The sequence below is a fragment of the Penicillium cosmopolitanum genome (assembly GCF_028827165.1).
Source record: "Penicillium cosmopolitanum strain IBT 29677 chromosome Unknown utg000008l:1.0-4398992.0:1.0-4402845.0, whole genome shotgun sequence".
Lineage (NCBI taxonomy): Eukaryota > Fungi > Ascomycota > Eurotiomycetes > Eurotiales > Aspergillaceae > Penicillium > Penicillium cosmopolitanum.
This window is the reverse complement of record NW_026622678.1, coordinates 1,114,223-1,139,217: the sequence shown is the minus strand read 5'-3', so window position 1 is coordinate 1,139,217 and position 24,995 is coordinate 1,114,223. Positions and strand designations below refer to the sequence as shown.

At 50.3% G+C, this 24,995-nt stretch overlaps 10 protein-coding genes across 10 annotated transcripts; 6 read left to right on the top strand and 4 right to left on the bottom strand.

Annotated features, from left to right (window-relative positions):
- Nucleotides 1-517: 517 nt before the first annotated feature.
- Nucleotides 518-3,377, top strand: N7509_006982 (60S ribosomal uL22 domain-containing protein; the record flags this gene model as incomplete). The annotated part of the gene is made up of 10 exons (XM_056631619.1): nt 518-604; nt 663-761; nt 868-1,054; nt 1,119-1,201; nt 1,266-1,547; nt 1,612-1,797; nt 2,209-2,286; nt 2,479-2,692; nt 2,972-3,159; nt 3,228-3,377. The coding sequence occupies 10 exons, from the start codon at nt 518-520 to the stop codon at nt 3,375-3,377; spliced, it is 1,554 nt and encodes a 517-aa protein (XP_056487170.1).
- Nucleotides 3,378-4,007: 630 nt separating this feature from the next.
- On the top strand, nt 4,008-4,706 carry N7509_006981 (putative haloalkanoic acid dehalogenase; the record flags this gene model as incomplete). The annotated part of the gene is made up of 1 exon (XM_056631618.1): nt 4,008-4,706. The coding sequence occupies one exon, from the start codon at nt 4,008-4,010 to the stop codon at nt 4,704-4,706; it is 699 nt and encodes a 232-aa protein (XP_056487169.1).
- Nucleotides 4,707-5,201: 495 nt separating this feature from the next.
- Nucleotides 5,202-6,238, bottom strand: N7509_006980 (aldo/keto reductase family protein; the record flags this gene model as incomplete). The annotated part of the gene is made up of 2 exons (XM_056631617.1): nt 5,202-5,885; nt 5,936-6,238. The coding sequence occupies 2 exons, from the start codon at nt 6,236-6,238 to the stop codon at nt 5,202-5,204; spliced, it is 987 nt and encodes a 328-aa protein (XP_056487168.1).
- A 1,734-nt stretch (nt 6,239-7,972) lies between these two features.
- On the top strand, nt 7,973-9,509 carry N7509_006979 (VHS and GAT domain-containing protein; the record flags this gene model as incomplete). The annotated part of the gene is made up of 4 exons (XM_056631616.1): nt 7,973-8,152; nt 8,207-8,245; nt 8,330-8,704; nt 8,766-9,509. The coding sequence occupies 4 exons, from the start codon at nt 7,973-7,975 to the stop codon at nt 9,507-9,509; spliced, it is 1,338 nt and encodes a 445-aa protein (XP_056487167.1).
- A 302-nt stretch (nt 9,510-9,811) lies between these two features.
- Nucleotides 9,812-10,909, bottom strand: N7509_006978 (alkene reductase; the record flags this gene model as incomplete). The annotated part of the gene is made up of 1 exon (XM_056631615.1): nt 9,812-10,909. One exon carries the CDS (start codon nt 10,907-10,909, stop codon nt 9,812-9,814), a length of 1,098 nt encoding a protein of 365 aa, XP_056487166.1.
- Nucleotides 10,910-11,337: 428 nt separating this feature from the next.
- N7509_006977 (N-ethylmaleimide reductase) lies at nt 11,338-12,985 on the bottom strand (the record flags this gene model as incomplete). The annotated part of the gene is made up of 5 exons (XM_056631614.1): nt 11,338-11,634; nt 11,700-12,084; nt 12,142-12,260; nt 12,340-12,617; nt 12,688-12,985. Coding segments are annotated over 5 exons (1,377 nt in total), but the record flags the coding sequence as incomplete, so codon positions are not given.
- Nucleotides 12,986-14,334: 1,349 nt separating this feature from the next.
- N7509_006976 (lytic polysaccharide monooxygenase) lies at nt 14,335-15,287 on the top strand (the record flags this gene model as incomplete). Its single annotated transcript, XM_056631613.1, is given in 3 exon segments — nt 14,335-14,679; nt 14,693-14,909; nt 14,926-15,287. The coding sequence occupies 3 exon segments, from the start codon at nt 14,335-14,337 to the stop codon at nt 15,285-15,287; spliced, it is 924 nt and encodes a 307-aa protein (XP_056487164.1).
- A 632-nt stretch (nt 15,288-15,919) lies between these two features.
- Nucleotides 15,920-17,366, top strand: N7509_006975 (cation diffusion facilitator family transporter; the record flags this gene model as incomplete). The annotated part of the gene is made up of 2 exons (XM_056631612.1): nt 15,920-17,057; nt 17,125-17,366. 2 exons carry the CDS (start codon nt 15,920-15,922, stop codon nt 17,364-17,366), a joined length of 1,380 nt encoding a protein of 459 aa, XP_056487163.1.
- A 558-nt stretch (nt 17,367-17,924) lies between these two features.
- N7509_006974 (pentachlorophenol 4-monooxygenase) lies at nt 17,925-19,493 on the top strand (the record flags this gene model as incomplete). Its single annotated transcript, XM_056631611.1, has 1 exon — nt 17,925-19,493. The coding sequence occupies one exon, from the start codon at nt 17,925-17,927 to the stop codon at nt 19,491-19,493; it is 1,569 nt and encodes a 522-aa protein (XP_056487162.1).
- Nucleotides 19,494-20,382: 889 nt separating this feature from the next.
- N7509_006973 (uncharacterized protein) lies at nt 20,383-23,380 on the bottom strand (the record flags this gene model as incomplete). The annotated part of the gene is made up of 2 exons (XM_056631610.1): nt 20,383-23,084; nt 23,146-23,380. The coding sequence occupies 2 exons, from the start codon at nt 23,378-23,380 to the stop codon at nt 20,383-20,385; spliced, it is 2,937 nt and encodes a 978-aa protein (XP_056487161.1).
- Between the last annotated feature and the right edge of the window lie 1,615 nt (nt 23,381-24,995).

Here is a 24,995-nt window from a genome sequence, read left to right as displayed (position 1 = left end):
GAAACCTCATAAATCCTTTGAGTGAGTGGGGGTGCATTGGGGGAATCCGCGGGGGCACTGGATTATTTTCCGTTTATTATAGTTGATGGTGTACTAATTACAATGGTATTAGAGGGCAAGAGAAGATCTGGAGACTGGGGATATAATCATAAAATATAACTATAACTCGTGGTAGTGCTACTCCATCTAATCTCCTCTAGAAATGCCCGGAATCTGTCTTCCATTGCCGACCACCAAGTTGTGACCTCCCGCGGGGGCGTCATCCCAGTGGAGCTCCGCCGGCTTATCGGACTGGCACCACCCTGGGGCATTCATGCCCTTTTTGGAGTAATAACTCTCTGACCCCTCCATCTTTTTCTCCTTGACACTTTTCCTCTTTTCCACCTTTGCTCTGCTCTTCGATACCCTACCCTGCTCTGTTAAAAGTCTCTATTCCAGCTGTATTCAGGTAGGTGATGTGCTTCCCCACTGACATCATGCGTGTAAGCTCACCACCCCGCAGATTCGAATCTCCAACATGCCTTCCCAAGCTGCTCTCCTTATTGGAGAAATTACTCACGCGCGCAAGGAGTGGGAGAGTCTCTCCTCGCTCCTGGCCCTCAAGGTATGTATCAATTTTGGTTTTGGAAGAGCTGTCAGAGCTCCTAGTTAACCGCGCATAGGAATTCCCCAACGGAACTCGTGAGGAGTTCATCAAGAACTGCAAGGCTGGTCAGTACGACGACGTCGTTGCCATATACCGCTCCAATACCTCCAATAAAGTGTGTTCAACTCAATTGATCTTTCGACGGAACCACCCGTCCGCTAACTGCGCTTTTGCTAGTACACCGGGCCCTTTGATGCCGAATTGCTGGCACTCCTGCCCAGTCTCTCCGGTACATCTGCCACAATGGAGCTGGATACGATAACATTGATGTCCCCGCTTGCACGCAGAAGAACATTGCCGTTTCTAGCACCCCCGTTGCTGTAAACAATGCCACCGCTGATGTCGGCATCTTCTTGATGATTGGTGCGCTGCGCCAGGCTTATGTCCCGCAGGCCGCTCTTCGGGCAGGTGAGTAACATATGCGATGACCGCAGCTCAAGGTGCGTAAGACACTAACGGGTCATTGTAACAGGCCAATGGCACGGAAAGACTACCCTGGGTCGTGACCCTCAGAACAAGGTCCTGGGTATCCTCGGCATGGGCGGTATTGGACGGGTGAGTGCACCAATCCTCCCAGATTCTCATTAATAAGGTACACCTGCTAATCTGAATCCAATAGGAAATGGCAACTCGCGCAAAGGCTTTCGGCATGAAGATCCAATACCACAACCGCTCGCGCCTGTCCCCAGAATTGGAGAACGGCGCAACCTACGTCTCGTTTGATGAGTTGCTGGCCAACTCGGACGTCTTTAGCTTGAACCTCGCTCTGAATGCTTCAACCCGGCATATCATCGGTGCGCCCGAGTTCAGCAAGATGAAGGATGGTGTGGTCATCGTCAACACGGCGCGTGGGGCTCTGATTGATGAGAAGGCGCTGGTCGCGGCGATTGACTCCGGCAAGGTATATTTTTCATCCGCTCTACAATCGAAGTGTAAATTGGAATTATGCTAACTGGTGGTGATAGGTTGGCTCCGCTGGTCTGGATGTGTATGAGAAGGAGCCGCAAATCGAGCCGGGTCTGGTGAACAACCCTCGGATTATGCTGCTGCCGCATATCGGTACGATGACATACGAGACACAGAAGGAGATGGAGGTTTTGGTGTTGGATAATCTGAAATTGGCCGTGGAGAAGGGGGAGCTGATCACCCAGGTTCCGGAGCAGAAGCGCTAAGTGTAATACAAGATATCATAGAATAGAATGCATTTCAAGTTTCAAGTTGCAAGCGATTTCTAGAAAGTCTAAACTGTAGCTTCCTTTTATAGAAGCCAATGGTGGTCGGAAATCATTTCTTAGAATTGGTTAGCGTTGCTTCCAACTCGCCCATCTCTAAGTTAATCACCAGAGTTGTCTAGAACCCCGTTAATGAATGTGGTGGAAGATTGTGGGTCATAGAGTTAGTATGTAAGCAGCCGCCGGGGCGGAACAACAATATTCCACTTAAGGTGAACGGCCCACTTATTCAGCACGAGACCACATTATCTAAGCACCTACCATATGTGGCTAGCGTTAGGGCTTTAAGCGAAAAAAACCGCACCACCAACCCTGGTGTTCCAACGTTAGCGGACGGCCTTCGAAAAGCGACAACATCAACCCGACACCGAGGACCATCATTTTCCCCTCGCCAACTCCTTCAAGATGGTGAGTTCTGCTCCCCTACGTTGTTCCGGCCTTCGAAATATGCACTCGCGCGTCTCTATCCTTGTCCAATTCATCTCGAATCTTCGAAATGTTGGGCAAGCGATCAATCGCCTTCGCACGAACCCGACATGACTACCACCACCCCCAAACGACTATCATGATTGCTGACGACCTTCTCTCTACGATTTATAGGTCCGTTACGCCGCTCAGGAGATCGAAAACGCCAAGAGCGCTCGCGCTCGCGGCTCTTACCTTCGTGTCAGCTTCAAGAACACCCGCGAGACCGCCCAGGCCGTCAACGGCATGAAGCTGGACAAGGCCCTTACCTACCTCGAGAACGTCACCAAGAAGTCCATGGCCATCCCCATGCGCCGCTACGCTGGCTCCACTGGTCGCACCGCTCAGGGTGAGTACCCTCGAAATTTTTCTCTACATGTTGGAAGTGGACGGCAGCAATGGTGTCAATGGATCTCGGATTAAGAAAGCAGGAGGATAATCGACAGTTTCGGGGAATGTGGCTGGGCTGATTGTGTGGAATCCGAAATGACACTGACACTGTTGCGGCTCGAAATTTTCAACATATTATGCATCATGGCACACATCACAGCACATAGCATACATACATCATGGCATACGCCATAGTATATATGTTGTCGAACAGTTAACTGACAGCGTTCATCTCTAGGCAAGCAGTTCGGTGTCTCCAAGGCCCGCTGGCCCGTCAAGTCCGCTGAGTTCATCATCGACCTGCTGAAGAACGCCGAGTCCAACGCCGACACTAAGGGTCTTGATACCTCTAACCTGAAAATCTCGCGTATCCAATGCTCTCAGGCCCCTGCCAACCGCAGGCGTACGTACAGAGCTCACGGTCGTGTACGTTGACATTCAAACACAAAAAACGAGTCTTGGTGTTGTTAAGCATTTTCTGATACCTTTTCCAGATCAACCCCTACATGAGCCAACCCTGCCACATCGAGCTCATCCTCACTGAGGCCAACGAGCAGGTCGCCAAGGCCGCTCCCAAGGAGGTCGCTCATCTGTCTTCCCGCCAGCGTGGTACTCAGCTCCGCCGTGCTCTGATTGAGGCATAAACGGATCGCTAAGGGGAAAGGGGAACGATGGTGCGTCAGGAAAGAAAAGGATTGCGGTGGAATGGGTTGACCGGAGTTCTCGCGCATCTGTATGTTGGAACGGAATGATACCGGATCATACAAGATTTTTTAGGTCATGGCACCAACAACTTTCGGAGGAGAACCAAATAAAAAAGTTCAAACAGCGCGGTTCCGGAATGATGGACATAGGTTTTCTGTACTTCCCGGTCCAATCATGATACAAACGTGGTTTCTTCTCCATTATGATCTTCTCTCTCCAGTCTGGTAAATCTAAGAATGGTTTGGGAGGTCTTGTGTTCTAATTCTGTTTCTCTCAACCGGGCCTCAACGTCTGTACGAGCGCCTGAACGATGGTCTTCTTGTTCGCCGAAGTAATACATACGTTTTATGATTAAGGGGTCCTCTAATTCTGTAGTACCACTAATATCAGTATTTATCATCTATAGATTAGAAAATGTATGTTTCCGTTTTCTGCGGGAAACAAAGTACCATGACTCGAGCGGGGAGACCAGAACGTGCGGGGCACAACCTGTAGCTGAAATCCGATCACAACTACAACCATCAAAGTCCTAATCGTACTATATCACTTATATCTAAAGAGATACAACTATGGCCCAGCTCTCTGACTACCGTCTCCTCTGCTTCGACGTCTACGGAACCCTGATCGACTGGGAGGGTGGCATCCTCGCTGCTCTACAACCCCTCCTCGCCAACCAGAACCAATTCACCCGCGAGCAGCTTCTGACCGAATTCCACGAGCTAGAAGCCGAGCAGCAAAAGCTTACACCCGATATGCCGTACTCACATCTCCTCGCCACCGTCCATCCCCTGCTAGCTACACGCCTGGGTCTCTCTACGCCTAGCAAGGAAGCCAGTACGACATTCGGGGAATCCGTCGGAAGCTGGCCCGCGTTTCCAGATACTGTCGAGGCCCTCCGAAAGCTATCAAAGCACTACAAGCTCGTCGTTCTCTCGAATGTAGACAGGGCTTCGTTCGCTAAGTCCAATGCCGGCAGCTTGCAAGGTTTTCCCTTCGACAAGATCATCACGGCGCAGGATATCGGCTCGTACAAACCCGATGCGCGGAACTTCGAGTATATGAAAACGGCGGTGCAGGCTGAGTTTGGCGTAGCACCGGATCAGATCTTGCAGACGGCGCAGAGCCAGTTTCATGATCATCAGCCGGCACGGAGGGCAGGTATCAAGTCTGTGTGGATTGAGAGACCTGGGGCTACGATGGGGAATCGGGATGATCCTATTTTTGATTGGCGCTTTGCAACACTGGGCGAGATGGCGGACGCATTATAGGTGCCCATATGGCTGTTGGGAAAGAAGAAGAGCCCTTAATAAGTTGTAAAGCTACTAGTATAGCTAGATTTCTTTAAGTTACTACTAGGACTACACTACTACAGAGGATAGTACTAGTAATTAGTAAATTCATCTCTATCTAGATAGTTAAGCAGTTTAGTATTTCTCAGGCCCAGTAGCCTATTAAGTCTGTCCAATTGTTTATTAATTTTCTAAAGAATACCAAGTCCAGTACTAATACTAAGAATGTTAATGTTTCTAACTTAATTATCTAATATCTCTAATACTCTTAAGTACTAACTAGCCAGAGATACATATACTATACTTGTAGTTATGTATATTAACATTCTAACCTAACAAACTGGTCTTAGCGGTGATAGGTATTTTCTTACACCTTTTCCAGATCAACCTCTGCACAAGCTAACCTATAAAAAGGAATATAGTGTCTTAGAAGCACCCTCAAGCCTAGTATCCACAAAATATAGTCAGTCACCTCTAGGTTGGTCTAAGGACATCAAAGTTATTCACAACCGCATCGTTCTTCACAATATCCCACAAGCTTGCGACCTGCGCTGCCACCTCATTGGGCAGAGGCCCAGCTTTAAGTGCAGCAACAGTCTGTTTCACCTGGTTCAGACTGCTAGCTCCAATGACCAGTACGTCCCCAAGTCGTGCATCAAGAGCCGAATGAAACGCCACCCATCGATAAGCAAGCGCAGCCTTGGGGATCCCGGCCGCCTCGGAAATGGCATTCCACTTGTCCAATGCTTCAAAGAAAGCGGGTTTTCCGTATAGAGCATGATAGAATGAGCCCAACGGTGACGTCGGGTCCCAGCGGCCCTCTCCCTTCGTACCGGAAGTCAACTGGGCAGTGGTTTTGGTGAGGAATCCGCCTGCGATGGGACTGTAGGCATAGAAACCAATTCCATTATCGCGCAGAGTGGGCAGGATATCATTATCCAGCTGACGGGCAATCGCGCTGTAGTTTCCCTGGTAGACTTTCGGAAGAATGTAATTATGCTCAGTCGCCACACGCAGAACATCTTTGATTTCGTCGGCGTTGAAGTTGGACAGCCCAAAGTTGTTGAATTTGCCTGCTTCGTAGAGATCGTTGATCCCGGCAAGAGTTTCCTCAAGAGGCACCTTCGGATCAGGGGCATGGATATAGAAGTTGTTCACCTGTGGTCGTCAGTATGTGAACAAGTCTCCTATTTCAGGATGGATCTCACTTTCTCAACTCCTAGTCTTTCTAGGCTGGCGATCGCTCGCTCAAAGATCTCTTTTCGAGATGAGCTTCCTGGAGCAAATCCTCCGATATGCTTGGTATCAACAAGGAAATCTGACAATCCCTCGCCCTGACTAATGAGTCGCTCACTGGTGCCACCACCATAGGACTGCGCAGTGTCAAGTTGAGTGATTCCTTCAGCTTTGAGGGTCTCAAATAGACTCGAGACTTCTACAGCGTTTGAAAAGCTTCCATCTTCGGCGGTGATGGTCGCTCCACCGAATACGAGGGTAGGGATAGAGGCCATAGTATGAAGAATTGATTGAAATTGAGGCCGCTTGGGAGTGTTTGCTGTTGAATTGTAGTTACAAGGTTAGCCTACTTACCCAGAATACTTTAGTTACTTATATAACTGCAAAATTGCCGCGCTTTGAAATCAATTCGTGGCTTGTATGTATTTCCATACGGTTATACTGAGGGATGGGGAAGCCACGAATTAATAATCAGTCATGCTACCCATTCAGCACACAGGCTGCTGACGTCCAAGCCGTAGCTTATTCCAATCCAGGTTCAGTCTGTGCAGGTCAAAGTACCATCAGACCTTTGTTTCCGCTGTTTCTTCTCGAATTGGCAAGTGCACTACTGGTATGTCAGCAAGATCTACAATACTGTGCTTTGGATTCGATCGCCTTCTAGTGAGCGTTAAATTGCAGAAACTGGTATCCATGTCTTTTTGTTACGAGTCAGGCAGCTTTTAGCACACTACATCAATCTACTCCTGTTTTCAGTTTGCAGTTCTAAGTCCTCCCTCAGGCTATGAAAAGCTGGTCGGGTCTCTTCTGTACATTCTCCTGCTTCTAACAAGTTGTATGCAGAGCGGAGATGTTAGGGCATTCAACGAGAGCCACCCCCAGTACCCCGAATCGATCTAATATCATGAAATATACCCTCGACGCCTAATTCGGCGATTTGGTCGGTGATGAGGGTAAATCGACCCATACTTTCCAAATTTCCCGGGTTAGTACAAGCTGGTCGTGCCCTCGCTGACTTCGAGTGCTGTCAAGTAATCCCCGTTTTTTTTTCGTTTTCTCTCTCTTTCGGTTCTCCCACTTACTTCTCAACATTTATATGGTATTCTTCATAGAGGAACCCCATTTTTTCTATTCTCTCTTTTTTCCTCCCTGCCATGCTTTTCCAACAAATATATTTTCAGGACGGTAGGCACGGCCTGTGCGGGCCAGTCATGATGGGCGCCACCACCCTTACTAGTAGCGATTCTCTTGCAATTTCTGCGCACCCCTTGTTTCCAATACTTGGAAATTGATGGGAAGAGATCTTAGATCGCATCTTCATGACAGCGCCCTTTAATGATTTTTTTGGTCGCGTGAATACAAAAAAACATGGTTGCCTGTACCAGCAGATGCAGAGACCATAGCATAATCAGACTTGGCATTGCCTCAGCCACAATGCGTTGACGCGCATTGACTTGGCAAAACTTCCTTGTAGAAAAACTGTACATCGTGAGTTTTCATGTCGTTGAGATTGGAAATTTCTTTTTTGACTGGGCTTGTTGTTGAGAAAGGAAGAGAGAAATAGTTAAATACAGTACTGCCTAGTAACTACCGTAACTAAAAGTGCTAAAAATATCTCCCACGGACGAAAGAGCCTCAAAAAATTGCGGTAAGAAATCCGCTGACTCAGGAATTCAGACGATCTTGACGTACTACTACTAGTGGTATGTAGTAGTACTGATTTACCCCAAGATTAGGTTGTGGAGGTGCTGTGCCTCACGTTGTCCACGTAGTCCAGCAATGTGAGGCAACAGTCCAAAATCATTCCCTTTGCCTTTGCCACTGTGTCGGCTAGAGAGACTGGAGGTGCTTAGGCGAAGCAACTGGCTAGTACTAAAATTGATAATAAACCACTAAACCCCCCGGGGGCGCTTTTTTGGACCCCATCGCTTGTTTTGCTTGCACTTCTTTTCCCTCTCCCCTCTTCCCCTTTTCTAAAAGAACAAAAAAAACATTGGAAAATCGAAACCATGAAGCGCATTCTACCTAAAGGCCTGATCAGGCGCTCGAGTGAGTCGTTCTTCATCCCATTCCTATTCCCCCCTTTTGCCCCCCCGCAATCTTTACTGACCGCCGCAGCGACGGGTTCCGGCGCGAGCAGCCCCGACCAAACCGATCAGTCGCCAGAGGCCATTTTGCTCCGAGAACTGGTGTGTTGCATGGCTATCGACGATTTTGCTCTTCACTAATCACCTGCCATTCAGACCACCTTTTGCGAAGTGAGCAACAGCCCACAGAATACAGTATGTGCCATGCCTAGCGATGCCTCCCCTCCCGCCTGGTGCCTACAGTGATCTGGTCACTAACCGGAAACCTCCTCTCTCTAGCAAGGAAATGAGTTCGTTCACCTCCCTCTCATCGTTGAGAGCGCCGAGTCGAGCCCCGCCGCCGCCAAAGAGGCTGCTGTGCGCATTCGCAAATACCTCTCCACCCCGATCCAGACCCCGAACCATGTCCAGTACAATGCGATTATGTTGATGCGCATCCTCACCGACAACCCTGGTCACAGCTTCACCAAGAATTTTGACAGCAAGTTCGTCACGGTAATCAAGGAGCTCTTGCGGAACGGGCGCGATTGGCATGTGCAGCATTACCTGCGCCAGTTTCTGCATGGCCTCGAAACTAGCAAGGCAATGGACGAGGATTTGCAACCACTACTGGCGATGTGGGCAAAGGAGAAAGCCAAGAGCCAACGCCAATATGTAAGGACTCCGGCATATTGACTCCATCTCGGGAACTCCAGACTAACTTCATGTGTGGCAGACCACCCCGTACCCTCCCAACTCCATGGCACCAATGCCGTCGCAACGACCCCAGGCTCGCCCGCCGCGACACCAGCTTCCAGATCCTGGCGAGCTGGCTGCACGCATTGAGGAAGCGAGAAACTCAGCGAAACTTCTCACCCAATTTGTCCAAACTACCCCGCCAGTGGAGATGGAAGGAAATGAATTGATCAAGGAGTTTGTGGACCGTTGTCAGACCTCGTCCCGCCTCCTCCAGAGTTATATTCACTGCAACAACCCGCCGCCAGATGAGGCTACCCTCCTCACTCTAATTGAGGCCAACGACGAGATTTCCGTTGCCATTTCTGGACAGCAACGCGGCCTGTTGAAAGCGCGCAAGGCTCGCGGCTCGGCAACCACCTCTCCTGCTTCCCCTGCCTCCTCCAACGACGCGACTTCGGCCACGCTCAACCGTCCTTTCTCGTCGGATATCCCTCAAGAGCCACAGGGTCCAGAGTACACAACCTCCCGACTAAGTGAGCTCCCGGCTCCGGCTGCAGCCATGTCGGGTGGTGCTCGCTCGGAAACGAACACAAATCAAAGCACTACTATACCGAGATCCAACACCGAGCGATCCGAATACAATTCGGCCGATTTCGAAGTGCAGAATCCCTTCGCCGATGACTTTGCCACGCACGATTCTGACAACGAGCGAAACCACGCTCCGGGTGCGGCGGCGCAGGGCACCCGTGTACACGCCCCAACTGCAGAGCAAGGGCGTTGAGTGTACAGGCGGTTTTGCATAGCCTTGTACTGTGGTTGAAGTGATACCCCATACCAGCGTAAAATTCGATTCCCAACAGCATCTCTTTGTGTCATGTCTTGCTTTTTTGGACTTTCATTGGCTTCAGCACGCATATTTCTTGATACCTCAAGCGCTCGTTATAAATCCCTACAGAATTGGTTAAGAATTATACTTCGCTGCTTTATTTCCAGTGAATACTCATTAGTGGGCCAACAATTGCCTTTGTCCATACTATCAACTCTATAGTAACTATTTCTCAAAACAAATTGGTGTTGGCTAAATTAAACCGTTGTTTCACTCAGATACCCAGCACTGAATGGGTAGTCTGAATACCCAACCGCCGACCCAGAGACATAGAAAGTCTCTCTATTGTACGCGCTCAGCTCTAGACCTTTCCTGGCTCTATATACCAGATCTGGGTTCGAAATAAAATAACGTCCAAATATGACGATGATGTCCTTAGAGCTCTTTTTCTCGACCAGTTCGTGAGCCTCTTGTAGCGTATAGCCACCAGCGACAAGGAAAAGGCCGTTCCACAGATCATACGCGAAATCCAGACCCTCATGACCAACAGACTCATTAGCCCCGGAGATCCGCGACTCGACAAGGTGCAGATAGGCCAAGTCGAACTGGTTGGCCTTATTGATGAGATTGCTGAACTGCGGGATCGGATCGACCATTCTCATACCCTGGAATGTACTCCAAGGACTCAGACGAAGTCCAACGCGCTTGGGACCGATGGCATCAACGACAGACTCGATCACTTCCTGTACCAAACGGCTTCGATTCTCCACACTGCCGCCATATTCATCAGTTCGATCATTGCTGACATCTTGAATGAATTGATCAAGGAGATAGCCGTTAGCACCATGGATCTCGACCCCATCAAAGCCCGCCCGAATGGCATTTTTCGAAGCATCGACAAAATCCCGGACTGTCTGTTTGATCTCGTCCAGGGTCATGGCTCTAGGTACTGGGTCGCCCTCCTCAATTGGAGTCGCGCTAGGTGCGACAATATCAACCCCTTCTTGCCGGGCTACCTCGACATCTGCAGCGCGGCCCATTGCGAATAGCTGGCAGAATATGAAACATCCTTTGCGATGGACTTCGTCGGTGATGGGTTTCCAGGCAGTGACTTGCTCTTCGTGCCAGAGTCCTGGGGCATGCGGGAATCCCCCGCAGGTTTCTGATATGAATGTTCCCTCGGTGATGATCAGAGTACCGGGTACCGCGGCGCGTTGGCTGTAGTATTCTTTCATCAGGGGTGTTGGGACTCGATCTTTACTTGCTCGTAAGCGAGTGAGGGGTGCCATTCCGATGCGATGGTTGATTTTCATGTTTCCTATATTCAAGGGCTTGAAAAGACGTTGTTCGGACATGGTTCAGAGGGCGTGGATTTTATGAGCCTGAAAATGAATTAAACTTGAAGAATTGGTGATTCTGCACCAGGAAATTTCGATTACTTATAGTCATTTCTCATGGGAATTTCTTCATCGAAGTCGGAAGAATTTTTTGGACTCATCTTATACAATAATGGTAGAGAGTTGCATCCTAAAAAGGAAACAAGATACTTCTCGTTAAGGAAAGGTCGAAGTTTATACGTTCCCAACCAATAGTAGTTATGCCAGTGGGGCACGTCACCAGTACTTTACTATAGCTCAGGCCATCGGCATTTCAATGGTCGATGACAAAGATGGGAATTCAATGTTTGGTAGCAGGGAGAGAATTACTAATGATTGGAGATGAATTTATCCAGGTCATGGGTAGCTGCCAGAAAGCTACCTAAATTTAGTCTCGGGCGCATCTATTAAGGCATAGTTGCGAAACTTTCCCTCCAAAATGATTCAACTTGAGATGCAAATGCTTTTTCCGACCAAATGAATCCCTTGAGAATTTCGAGCAGCTCCGGCCACGATGTATACAATTTCCTCAATTTGATGTGATTTGAATGCACTAGTGCCATATACCCTGCGCGTATGGATCCTACCGGAGCAAAGGCGCCACCGATGTGCAAAAGCCAAGCTAACAAATCGGGCGAAACATCCCATAGAGGATCATTATTTGTAATCTGTATCTTGGAAAGTAGTTGTAATGAAATATAAGACTGATCATATTCGTTAGCATAATCCGATGAGCCACGGAGAGAACAGAGCCAAGGGGTCACCTTACTGGAAGAGTTGAGCATCGCCAAATTTTGCAGCGCAGCATAGCAGAGCATAGATATGCCGCTAAGTGGCAGCATTCCGAGATAGATGAGTGATTCGGCAAGCTCACCAGTCTTGACTGTATCGATGCCTGGTGATTGTCGATACGCGCCATCGAGATTACGTCCTCGCGGCCGAACAAAGCAGAGTCTCGGATGCATTGCAATGCGAAAATGTCCCTGAGTATTTCTAAGAAGCTCTCGCCCAGTAGAGCCGAGTGTTCTTGGAAGCCGGCAGGGAGGATGAAGAAGGTTGGAGCAAAAGGATCTCTTTTCCACTGGAGTTCGGCGAAGGTTGTGTGATCAACGATTCGATGACTTCCTGTCATAACCGAGGTATTCAAGTCCGACCTGTTGTATATCATGAGACGAGGAATTTTAATAACCAGATAAACAACTCGGATTTACCAAAAGATTGCGCGTTTGATACCATCGCTCAAATAGACACCTAGTCTTTGACATACGCCGAGAATTTCCTTTATTGCGCTCATGTGAAGCTGAACATGATTTGGTATCCCCAAGAGAGCCTATAGTACGAAAATAAAAAGCAACAGTCAATTTCATGAACTACTAGTATAAATTTAGTAAATCGAGAGATACACATACCTCTATTCGGGCAAGTAGTAGAATGGCTCCTAAGGTAGATTCAGTGGTAGCCTTCTCCGGATAACTCATTCTGTCACGTATATAGCTCATTGTTTGACTCTGATACCCAAGGCATTCTCCATTCAGATTTTCTTCACCGAATGAAAATGAAAACGTGAGCATAACCGCGCTCAGCAGTGCGTGGTCATTTGACCCACTCTGAAGAACGGAGTGGAAGTTTCGGAGTACAAGCTCATCCGAAACACTAAGCATTGGCCGAATAGCCTGCCGATCAAATTCTATAATAGAGAAACTTCGGGTAAGAACCTTCCAGGGCCTGGCTACTTTGGGCAAGTCTGCAGATCTTACGTTGATTTAATGATGGCTGTTGTTCCGGTGATTCCGCAGCAAGCATTCGGAGCAGATCGACCGCACAGGTACGAGAAAGAGAAGCCCCAGGTCTGGGACTCGTGCACGGCCTGTCCTTATCCTTTGTACTTATTGGTTGCCTATGGCCATTTTCGGGAGAAAATGTGTTAAAATTGAGACCTGCCTTTTGCCGAAGCTTTCGTTTGTTCTGGAGTCCGCGAGCTATAGCATGTGAGCGGGCCAGATGATTTCTTGTGCGGTCGGTAGGACCTTGTATAGAAATGAAATGGAATTGGTCGCCTGCGCGAAAAAGTCAATAAAACTATAGGGTACGAGGCGTGCGCTTGGGGGCACGTACTGGATCTGAGATCGTTTTGTGTAGCCATTAAGTTGTGTTGTCTTTCTGGAAAATCTTGATTGCTGCTGAATTGCTATCGAGTCTTCGGGCATACGAATCATCTATGATCGCAGTATGAGACGGGCGGAAGAGTATCAGAGTTCGACGTGGTGTCGATGAACATGATGGCGGATTACAAATCGAATCTGGAAGGTATCCCATCAGTCCCCGACTCCCGGCTGATATACTCGAGCTCCCTCATCCTATCAATTTTGGTCCACACATTGACACATTGAACCCTCGATAAATCCCGTGAAGAGTTTATCTACCTCCGTTGCAAGGCATAGATGCGGGAATGAGAATTCAACCGAACGGACTCTGAGTACAAAGCTGCAGATGACGTATCAATCCACTACGCAAACCTGCAGCCCGAAGTTTCAGGGATACACCGACCCGCAAGACTCCGGATCAACCTTCATCAAAAGTAGATTGAGAGGATCTCCCGAGGCTGAAAATGGCGAGGAGTCCGACCATCCAACGTTCGGGACCCACGCGTCCCTTAAGCTGCTCTAGCCATACCACCAACACATCCTTGCGCAAGCTTCGATCCTGATTCCTGACCTTACAGGGCCCATCCATTTCCTATACTATTTTCCAGCAATCATGTCGAACCTGATTCAACTTCGACTGGTGGTCCCATCAATCTGAAACTGTCAAGACCCCTGCTCGGCGCGTGGAGCGAGCCTTGGCAGGCCCTAAAAACGCCTAAGGGAGAACTTCGGTCTTGTCCCGGCTGCGATTCGTTCACACAATGAGCAGAGCGACCGAGGGATAATGCTCCGAGAACCTGAGACCTTGAAGACATTCCCGGTCTCACCACGCGCTTTTCGGTGGAGGAGCCCCGTTATCTTGGGACATCAATGAGGGGTTCAAGCGTTTCAGGGTACCAACTAGCTGCATTTTGCCCTAATGACAGCTCCGAATAAGGCAAATTGCCCTTTCTTGGTACTTTGGACTGTCTGAACTTGATTGAGCATGGCATTTGACGGGCTCGAGATCGACTCCAGGTTCAACCGGAGGGAGAAAGGGGTCGACGTCTATATAACAGACCAACCCCAGCGTCGCTAGCTCTGGAGACATCAAGCCGACCTTTTCTTGAAACTTTTTGTTCCTTCCTTTCTTTTATTACCTCCGGTCTGGAACCGTGAAGCCTTTCACTTTCATTCGCTATATACAATTCAACGGTACCGGTTTACCGATCATTCCATTCTTTCGTTCCGGACAGTCGACACTCGATCCGAACATCCAAAATGAAGCAATTCACTCCCATCGCCGCCCTCGTGGGTCTCATCCCCCTGGTCAACGCCCACGGTTTTGTCACCAGCCCAACTGCCCGTATGCCTGGTGATGCCATGGCCTCCGCCTGTGGTCAACAAGTCGAAATCAACCAGCAGTCGGACAACTACGGCAACATCCAAGGTGAACTGCAGGTCGCCAATGGCCAGAGCGACTACAGTGCGAGCGAGTGCGATATCTGGCTTTGCAAGGGCTACAAGTTTGCCGACAACAAGGACAACGTCTACTCCTACACTGCCGGTGAGACCGTGGACTTCACTGTTGACATCCGTGCCCCCCCACACCGGTGTTGCCAACGTGTCTGTCGTCGAGACTTCTTCCAACTCCGTCATTGGCAGCCCTTTGATTAGCTGGTCTGTCTATGCCTCGACCGCTACTGGTGTCACCAGCAACGAGACCGACTTCAGTGTGACCATGCCCGATGATCTTGGTAGCAAGTGCTCTACTGCAGGTGACTGTGTGCTGCAGTGGTACTGGTACGCCGAGTCCATCGATCAGACCTACGAGTCTTGCGTTGATTTCACTCTTGGTGGTTCCGGCTCTAGCTCCGGCTCCAGCTCTTCTGGCTCCAGCTCTTCTGGCTCCAGCTCTTCTGGCTCCGGCTCTTCTGGCTCCTCCAGCTCGGCTGCGGCCGAAACTACTGCGGCCCCCCTCTACCTCTGCCGCCGCCGAAACCACCGCTGCTCCTGTTGAGACCTCTGCTACCCCCGTGCTCTACGCTACCACAACCTTCGCTACTCAGGCCCGTCAATCCGCTGCGCCCTCGGTCGAGGTACAGACTGCCAGCGCCGTGGAGACCACCGCTAGCTCTGCTGGCTCCGTCCAGCCCATCCCCACTGATGGCACTGCCCAGGAGCAGCTGAGCTTCGTTGAGTCTATCATGAAGTACCTGGCCAACAGCGAATAAGTGTGAGAGTTAAGAAACCGTGCATGCCAAGAAATTGACCCCACAATTCAGGGGGCATGTTTATACATAGACGGGTGAAAATGTCAATATTATATTCTTTGGTCGGTGAAAATCTTCGTTTTCCATCGTAGAAATAATTCAATAGGCCTTGGCCTTTTAAGGTAGAATCAAGCGTTACCAAGGAAGCATACCAAGAAGTGCATCTGCATAAAATAGCCGTGACTGATCGGCTAGCCCCACATGCACAATCTGATCCCTGTCGTCTTGTCCCTTGTTCAACATCATTGTGAGACTTTATCAGTCTGCTGATTTGGGCCTCCTTGGGTTCCTGGAAGTTAGAAGAGCTGGAAGTATAATTTATGTATACTTTATAGAATGTACTTTATCAACCGATTTCTTCACAATTTGATTTTTGTTCTGTCGATCCGAGTGGAGCCCTGCTTCCTATGACTGGAGATTGATACGATAGGCGGTAGGCACAGCCCCCTCACAAAAAAGTCCAAGTGCCACCTTCATCCAGTTTCTTTCACCGGTCCCCCCTTGGTTGCTTATTCCTCAACATCCCCCTTGCTCTGCCCCCCATTCCGACGCCAGCTCAAGCTTGAAGGTAGCATACCTTCCATCTGCCCATCATGGAGGAACATCTACGTCAGAGTCTCTCCAACCACCCGAACGCCTTCCAGCATTTCCACAGCAGCTCGCCCCACTCGTCGCATAGGTCCCACGACAGAATGACTCCGCGCCCTCAGCAGGAAGGCACGTCCACGGCCATAGAGCTTGAGACTGACATGAGCCAGCATCGCCATGGCAGTTCTGATGAGGAGGGAATGCCTCCACCGCGCTATACCAAGGACACCGACCCGTTCCACCTCGCATCCAAGTTGAAGACCGAGGAGGAGATCCGCCAAATTAAAGCCAACACTAGCCGCAAGCGCGACTCCGCCTCTCAAAGGCCCAAAGTCATCGAATTGGTCCGCAGTACTGGTGACCGCGGCAAGGCGGCCCTCACCACCCGGAAACTGCAGGGCTTCTACGAAAATCAGAACGAGAACATCGAGCGCATGCTCAAACCGGTTGAGGAACATGTACGGGAAGCGCGCGACCTGAACGAGGAAAACAGCTTGAAGTACAAGATCGCTGTGTACGCTAGTTTTGCCGCCAACATTATCCTGTGTGTTGTTCAGGTGTACGGTGCCGCCTCGTCCGGATCTCTGTCCCTGTTCACAACCATGGCCGACGCCATCTTCGACCCCATGTCCAACCTGACCCTCCTTCTCTGCAATAAGGCCGTCAACCGCGTTGATCCCCGCAAGTTCCCCGCCGGCAAGGCTCGTATCGAAACGGCCGGAAATATCTGCTTCTGTGCCCTCATGACTGCCGTCTCGATGATCATTATCGCCTTCTCCATCCGTGAGATCGTCGAAGGCTCTGACACCTTGGTCGCCGAATTCCACCTCCCCTCTATCATCGCTGTCTCCGTTGCTTTCTTCACCAAGCTTGGGCTGTTCCTCTACTGCTTCGCTCTGCGCAATCAGGTCTCTCAGATCCGAATTCTGTGGGAAGACCACCGCAACGATCTTCTCATCAACGGTATTGGTGTGATGACCTCTATCCTGGGTAGTAAGGTCCGCTGGTGGATCGATCCGCTGGGTGCCATCATTCTGTCATTGATTGTCAGTGGACTGTGGCTGCACTCTGCTTATGGCGAGTTCCAGCTGTTGATTGGTGTCACCGCGGATACCAAGATGCAACAGCTCATCACTTATATCTGTAAGATTGCCTTCCGTCTCCCATCTCATCTTTTCGTCTTGAACATGCAATACTAATCTTCACACAGCCATGACTCACTCCCCTCTCATTACGGCCATCGACACAGTCCGAGCTTACACCTCCGGCCCCCGTCTTCTCGTCGAAGTCGACATCGTCATGGAGGCCAACGAGTCTCTTCGTGCGACCCACGACGTGGCAGAGGAGCTGCAAATCAAACTCGAGTCTCTTCCAGACGTGGAACGTGCTTACGTGCACGTTGACTACGAGACGACTCACAAGCCGGAGCACTTTTTGAAGAAGGAGCTCTAAATCATAGCCACACAGCTTTATTTTGGATCTTGAATGTAACATATTATTAATACCGGAGTTAGAAGACATAGCTAAAATAGCTCAAGCTTGTCATGGTGCATAGCGTCGACTTGAAAAATGTCCAGATTTTTATTTTCATCCTATAAGCCTTATTTCAAGTTCAAAAGTAAACGTCAAAAAAGTGTCTACGGGTAAAGAGAGATTTTCGATTCTCTGACGCTTAATTTCGTCCTCCCTCTCGCCCGTGCCCCCTTTCATCCGTAGAATTCCATTGATTCCCGCCTCTCATACACTCTAATCTTGAAATACGAGGTGACGTCCGGACTCGTTGAAAATCTCGCAGGTGGACGAAATCTCGGACTCCCACGAACCCGAGCTCACCACTCAGACCTCCAGCTCGGGCGACTCCAAACCCCGAGCAAAAACCAGTGGGGACTGCCCAGCGACTATAAAGCTTAACCTGTCCGACGCAGGAAATTTGAACTAATATTTCTAGTACAGGCCATTTTAATGTCCCGATACTGCCCTCCACGCCTCCACTAGCCTCAGCAGTCCAACATGACCAAGTCCACATCGAAATTATACGACGTCATTATCGCCGGTGCCGGACCAGTCGGCCTCTTCCTCGCCTACGAGCTCGGTCTCCGACAAATATCAGTCCTAGTCCTAGAACGAACAGCACAACAAGACTCGCCATGGAAAAGCGGGCCTCTAGGTCTCCGAGGCTTAAACATCCAATCCATCGAAGCATTTTACCGCCGCGGATTACTAGGCAAATTATTCAATCTGGACGAAAGGCCTAAATACCAACCGGGCAAGAAACCAGGATTCCAATTCGGCGGCCATTTCGCCGGCATCAAAATCAATGCCAACCAGTTTGATTTGCAACGATGGAAATACCGTCTTTCGGGACCGGCGCTTGGTCCTGGACCGACGACTATGGACCAGGTGGAGAAGGTTTTAACAGAGCGGGTGGAGAGTCTAGGCGTGAAGATTCTTCGAGGTCGATCTGTGAAGTCTATCTCGCAGGATGAGACGAGCGTTACGGTTAATACAGGGGATGAGCATGTCGAGTCGTTTCGGGGTAAATGGCTCGTTGGCTGTGATGGTGGTCGGAGCGTTGTTCGAAAGGAAGCCGGCTTCGGATTTGTCGGGACAGATGCTCAATTCACCGGATACGCAACTCATATCGATATAGAGGGTCGCGATAAGTTGAAGCCTGGATTTAACGTTTCCGAGACGGGCTTGTATATCAACGCGGTGCAGAATGGTGCTTTTCATCTACTGGAATTTGATGGTGCGAGCTTCGATCGCTCCGGTGATATCACGCAGGATCACCTTCAGCAGGTCCTTGATCGAGCCATTGGTCGGTCAGATGTGAAGATTACAAAGGTTCATCTTGCTTCTTCTTATACCGACCGCTCGATGCAGGCTGCAAGTTACCGGAAGAACCGCGTTCTTCTCGCCGGTGATGCAGCGCATATTCACTCTCCGCTTGGCGCGCAGGGACTGAATGTCGGACTGGGTGATGCGATGAATCTGGGGTGGAAGCTTGCGTCTATAGTTCAGCGTGACGAGAGTGTTGATAATACGCAGGATCTGTCTCTTCTCGATACCTATGAGAGCGAGAGACACCCTATTGCTGCGTGGGTTCTTGATTGGACTCGTGCGCAGGTCACAGCGCTTAAGCCGGATGCTTTTGGTCGGGCTACCCGTGCCCTGACGGAAGATCTGATCAAGACCGATGATGGGGCTAATCTGTTTATTGATCGAGTCTGGGGCCTTTCCCAGCGGTATACGCTTGGTGAAGAGCCGAGACATGCACATCCGCTTGTTGGGTCTAGTGCGCCTGATTTCGAGTTTGGGGATGGGTCGAGGCTTGGCTCGAAGCTTGAGGAGGGTCGGGGTCTACTTCTTGATTTTGGGAAGAACAGTGAACTGGAATCGGTTGCTCAGGGGAAGTATTATGGGAAGGTAGATTATCTTGCATTGGAGGCGAAGGAGAACTGTGGGCTGAGTGCCTTGTTGATCCGACCTGATGGAATCGTTGCATGGGTGGTGGAAGACAATGCGGAGCACGATATTGATGGTCTGAAAGCTGCATTGGGAGACTGGTTTACATTGTAATTAAGATTGAATACTCTAGTATAGACGAATTTACACTAAACAATCTCCTCTCGCGCTGTCTTTGTGCAACAAGTATAAGTGCAGGTAGACCCACTTCAAGTGGAGACGGCAAACAGATACACATTTGGAAGGCGTGATGAATGGCAACAACAAACGGGATAAAAGGAAGGAGGGAAGGAGGAGGGCAAGCAAAATAGTATTCCCGGTGCTGGTTTTGATCTCTGGACCTGCAAAAAGCAAAAAGGTGATGGAAGGCAGCAACTTGCGTTTCATTAATCAACCTCATCACTCTTTCCCCCAGATGGGTAGGCCCAAGACCCCTACACCATCCAGGGCTACGATGCCAGGACAGTCCTGACTTTGATCCTTAACTGATATACTGCCCACTATTCAGTGGGTTTCCACATTTATTGGGTTGTGAATAGCTTCAACAATGGATTACAGCATGGAGAGGCTTATTGGGTCCAGCCGATAAAGACCTCCATGTGCCCCGTCCTGTTCAATACGGTATCTCTATGATGCCAATGATTCACTATGGCAAATTCAATACAAGAAAAGCATGGAGAGCTAGTCTACAGCCTAAAGTTCAAACACACAGTAATATTGTTGGCATTTACTCATTGCATTGATCGCACATCTATTATTGATCACATCATTCCAGTGGTATCAAACGAAACACTCCCAAGTAACTCGTCCAGAGCATCCCGCCAAGAAACCAGGAACAATCTAAGAGAATAAGAAAAAAAAAAGAGTCAAATGACAAGCCAGGTTCCAGAAATACAGGACCATGGAAGCGGTATGATGAACACGGCGAAAACAGGTGAGAAATGAAAAGATGATTATGGGGAGAGAAGAAGGGTATCTCAGGTGCTGTCAGCCAAGACTGACTCTAGACAGACTGCTCGAAGAGAGCAATTGTCGAGCAGTAGTTGCTCGTATTTTCGGCCTCTGGCACCATGCTCTTGCCCTGGGAAGAGGTGACCATGTTGACGGAGGCCTTGGTGCTGAGACCATAAATGTGAACGTCGGAGCAGTCAACCTCGACCATGTTCTCCTGGCAGTCCTCGGAGTTTAGGCAGGACTGCGCGTAGTTCTCGAAGAAGCTGTACAGACCGGCACCGTAGATGAAAAGATCGGACGAATCGAGGACACGGAGACCCCAGGACTTGCGGCAGGAGGCGGTCTTGCAGGTAGAGAAGTCAGGGTCGTTCCAGGAGGACTGGGGAGTGTAGGGAACCAGAGCAGTGGGGTTGGACTGGTAGTAAGGGGTTTCAGTCTGAATGAGACCCATAAAGGTATTCTTAGCGCTGGAGACCTGGTAGTTGTAAAGCTGGTGGTGCTCAGAAGATGTACCCCACAGCCAGACGGGGCTTTGCGACTCAATGAGCACACCACGGCCAGTGTAGATGTTGATCTGAGAGTGGTCGGAACGGTCAAGCTCGTGATCGGCGGTCCAGTACCAGTTGTTCTCGAGATAGGCGCTGGCCTTCTCAGTAACGTGCAGAAGCATGAAAGCGGCCATGCACTCTTCCTTGGGGGTAGTCTTGACCGAAGGAGTCTTCTTGCAGGTATCACTCTGGAGACCAGTACCAGCGGCACCACCAATGCGGAAGTGAACATCCCACATACCAGCAGATCCCTGGGAAGAAGCACCAAGGTTCCATTCCATCAAGATAGCACCAGGAGCGGCGCCCTTGGTGGTGATGATGAGGTCGCTCATCTCAATGGAACCAGACTCGCCCTTCTGGCCAACTTGGAAAAGAGGGACCGGGTTCTTCTGGTCTTGGAACTTGGCACCGTGAGCCATGAGCATGGGCCAGATTTCACCAGTGATGCGGACGTTCTTAGGGATCTTGATGGTAGAGGTGATAACATAGGCGCCGTGGTCGAAGTAGACAACCTGGTCAGAAGTAGCACTATCAAGGACCTTCTGGATGGCCTTGGTATCATCAGTAGAGCCATCACCCTTGGCTCCGGCAGACTTGACACTGATGAAAGAAGAAGCAGGAACATCCTCGTACAAAGGCTTGGAGCGCTCGAAGACAGCACCGCCATCAAGGAGGCCATCCGGCATAGTGGAGGACTTGAGGGTACCCTGAGTTCGGCCCTTCGAGACACTCTGCTCGGAGCTGCAGGTGCCGGATCCACTGCTAGATCCAGATCCAGACGAGCTCGAGCTAGTGCCCTGGGAAAGGAGGGAGCTGGTGGTACCCGAGCCTGAGCCCGAACCAGAGCCCGAACCAGAACCGGAACCGGAGCCGGAAGCGACGACGGCGGGGGTCGATTGGACGACAGGGACCTCGGAAACAGTGGTCTCTTGCTCGGTGGGAACCTGGCTGGAGGCAACGACGGCAGGGGTGGCATCAGTGGCAGCTTCGGGAGTCGAGGCAGGGAGCTCGTAGGTGCCAGTAGATCCAACAAAGACAGACAGGACACTGTTGATAGTGTCTGGAAGGCCACCCGTAGCGACGGTGCGCTCGCCACTATCAGTACTAGAGGGCAAAGCAGGAGTAGCCTGGCCATTGCTAACAGCGGGGGAAGTCTCAACCGATGACGGCGCCTCGTTCGAAGCAAGAGTGCTGGCAAGGCCATCAGTAGAAGCGGCACAGGCGCTGACAGTGTGCATGACGGTCTTGGTGACAGTGATGACTTCCTCGTCGTCAGTCTCAGGCTGAGTAGCACGCTTGCTGGCAGAGGATGGGGAGTAGGTGTTGCCCTGAACCCAATTCTTGACAACATCGCCGCCAGCGAGGATAGAGTCGCCATCGACGCCGGTAACAGCGACCTTGGAGCCAGAGAAGTCGACATTTTGCAGAACGAGAGTGCCACCGCCAATGGGGACACTCTCCTTGTTCCAAGCAGTGACGATACCAGTGGGAGTGTTGGTGAGCTTACTGTCGAGCATCATGACGGAGCCAACAGTCTGGTTGCTGGGAGAGTTGGACATGTTAAGACCAACCTCACAGTTGTTGATGTCGAGAGACTTGAAGGTCCAGGCCCAGTTCCAGTTCATGAAGATCGCAGTCTGGCAGCCGTTGAATTTCAGGTTGCGAGTGGTGAACTGCTGGTTGCCGAGGAACATTCCGTAGTTACCGCCGTTGAAGGTAAGGTCGGACATGAAACCACCAGAGCCGTTGTCCATGAAGATACCCTGCTGCTTGTTGGCAGCACCACCACCCTTGACCATCTCGAAACGAATGTTCTGCAAGCTGGTGGCTTGACCAACCTGCCAGTGGATACCAGCACCGGAACCCTTGGGAACCGCGGTCAGATCAATGACCAAGTTGCGAATGGCACGGAAGAAGTTGTTCTGGTTGGTAAACCAGTTGTCGCCATTGTCCTCGTATGGGTCGGCATCAATGACTGCCATTCCAGCGAAGGCAGCGGAGGCCTTGATCACAGGTAGCTCGGCGGCATCACCGACGATCTGGGTGTAGTAATACTGAACAATAGGCTTGGAAACAACATAGGTACCGGGGGGGAAGTAGACAAGGGCAGGAGTAGTAGTTGACGAATCACAGCCTTTGCCGCAACGTCCACCGGACGAAATGGCCTTGTTGATGGCAGCAGTATCATCGGTCGAGCCATCACCTAGAAACACACGGTTAGTATGATAGAGCTGGAGGGCCTTCATGTCTCGTGACAAGCTTACCTTTAGCACCGAACTCCTTGACGTTACGGAAGACCTGATAGTCGGCGTTGCTGTTGAAAGGAGCGACACCTTGGCGTTTGATACTGCCGACCCAGTAGCTTGAGGCCGCTGGCTCGGTGACTGCGAGTTCTTTGGTGTTTGGGGTCATCGGAGAGGCGCCAACCAGGGCAGTCGGAAGACCAAGCAGCAAAAAGATATGGGCCAAGAAGACCATGATGGATGTTTGGAAGATCATCTTCAAGATGAGAGTCGCTGGTCCGGCAGCGAATGAAAATTGCGAATGAAGCTTAACAGTACACCTGTGGGATGAAACGAGTTCAGTAACCAGTACTGAAAGGCTTCAAAGTAGAGCTTTCGTGGCGACGCTTAAACCAGAAGCGATCGCGAGCAAAGATATGAGAGGTGGAAAAAAGAGAAAGATGCGAATGCGAATGCAGTTGAGGGTGCTCCCTGAACTTGAATGAATGAATATGAAGAAGGCAGCTCCGGCCTGGTCGTGGATGCAAACCGAGTGGATCTATACTTCCCCGGACGGTCGCAACAACTTCAGGTTGAAGGAATGAAAATGAATGATGGGCAGGAACGACAAGAGAGTGACGAATTCCAGATGAATTCAAGCGATAAAGAAAAAAAATAAGAAAGGAGATGAAACGATGAAGAAAGACACAATGGCGAAGAAACAAAAGGGAGATCTACTCCGTACTGCCGGGGGATAAATAAGAGTGGACTCACCCTCAATAGTTGTACTGAATATTACCGACGAACAGTAATCACACTGTAAACCACGACGAAATCTCCCGAATCGTCAAGTGCTGCGCCTATCACACACCGCAGTCTCTGACAACCCACCAGCACCCGCCAATCGCAGAGCCCGCTGGGCGTATCGCCTGCGCCGCTTGAAACGGAATGGTCGAGAGGTGAAACGCTGAGAGAGTCGATCGCTGGGCCTAGTGTTGCAGATTCACTGGTGGAAACACTTGCGGGTCGCTGTCGACCTCTAGTAAATGAGCAGGAGTGGCCACGGGCGGCACTAGACACGGCTTTTGATTCTTTCTTCAAGAATGAGAAGCGGGATATTCAAAGGTTGCAAGATTGCTAAAAGGACAAAAATACCCAACAGTAGGGCCTAAGTCAAGCAAAGGTGCAAAAAGGGTCCTCACACGGGCGTGGATCGGGGTTCTACATGCTATATACCCTTTTACTCGCCCTCCCAAAGGAAAAACAGGGTATGCTAGATCGTCCATTCCTTTCATCTGGGATTTTTCTCGTCGCATGGGAGGAAACTGCCGCGTCGGATGCCTCTAGGGATGACTGGATGTTATTTCCTGGTCGAACCGCCAGGGGAATTATGTACGGGATGTGGGACGAGTGACATGCTTCGGTATGGGATGAGCAGAGCTCGTTGCCCCCTCATCGACCTCCTCTTCCTCCTCTAGAGCTGCCCTTGGTGGAGCCCTTCGTCCTGGCTAATTATTGTGATGGACAGATAGACAGGTCTAAACCGTTCCGCGAGAGGGAATTGACCTGTGCGCCCTGTCTAGGCCTTGGTAGAAACACGATCATCCCGGCGCAACTGTAACTGGGCAACACAATCATGCCGCTTAGAGGGGTCAGGCTCTATCACGAGGGGTACGTGCTGGTTGCCGTTGGTCCTGAAGCCCCGCGAAGCCACCTCAAGAGCCAAGCATGCCGTTGTTATGGAAGCACATTCCGGGCATGACAAGCCATTGAGAGAGACATTCCCGATGACGATGGCGATAGCGACAGATCCGTGTTCGCGCTAATTCGTCTGGAATCTCCCGGGATAAGAATTCCGCCCTGAACAGCACGAACGAGGATTTCGAGGGCCA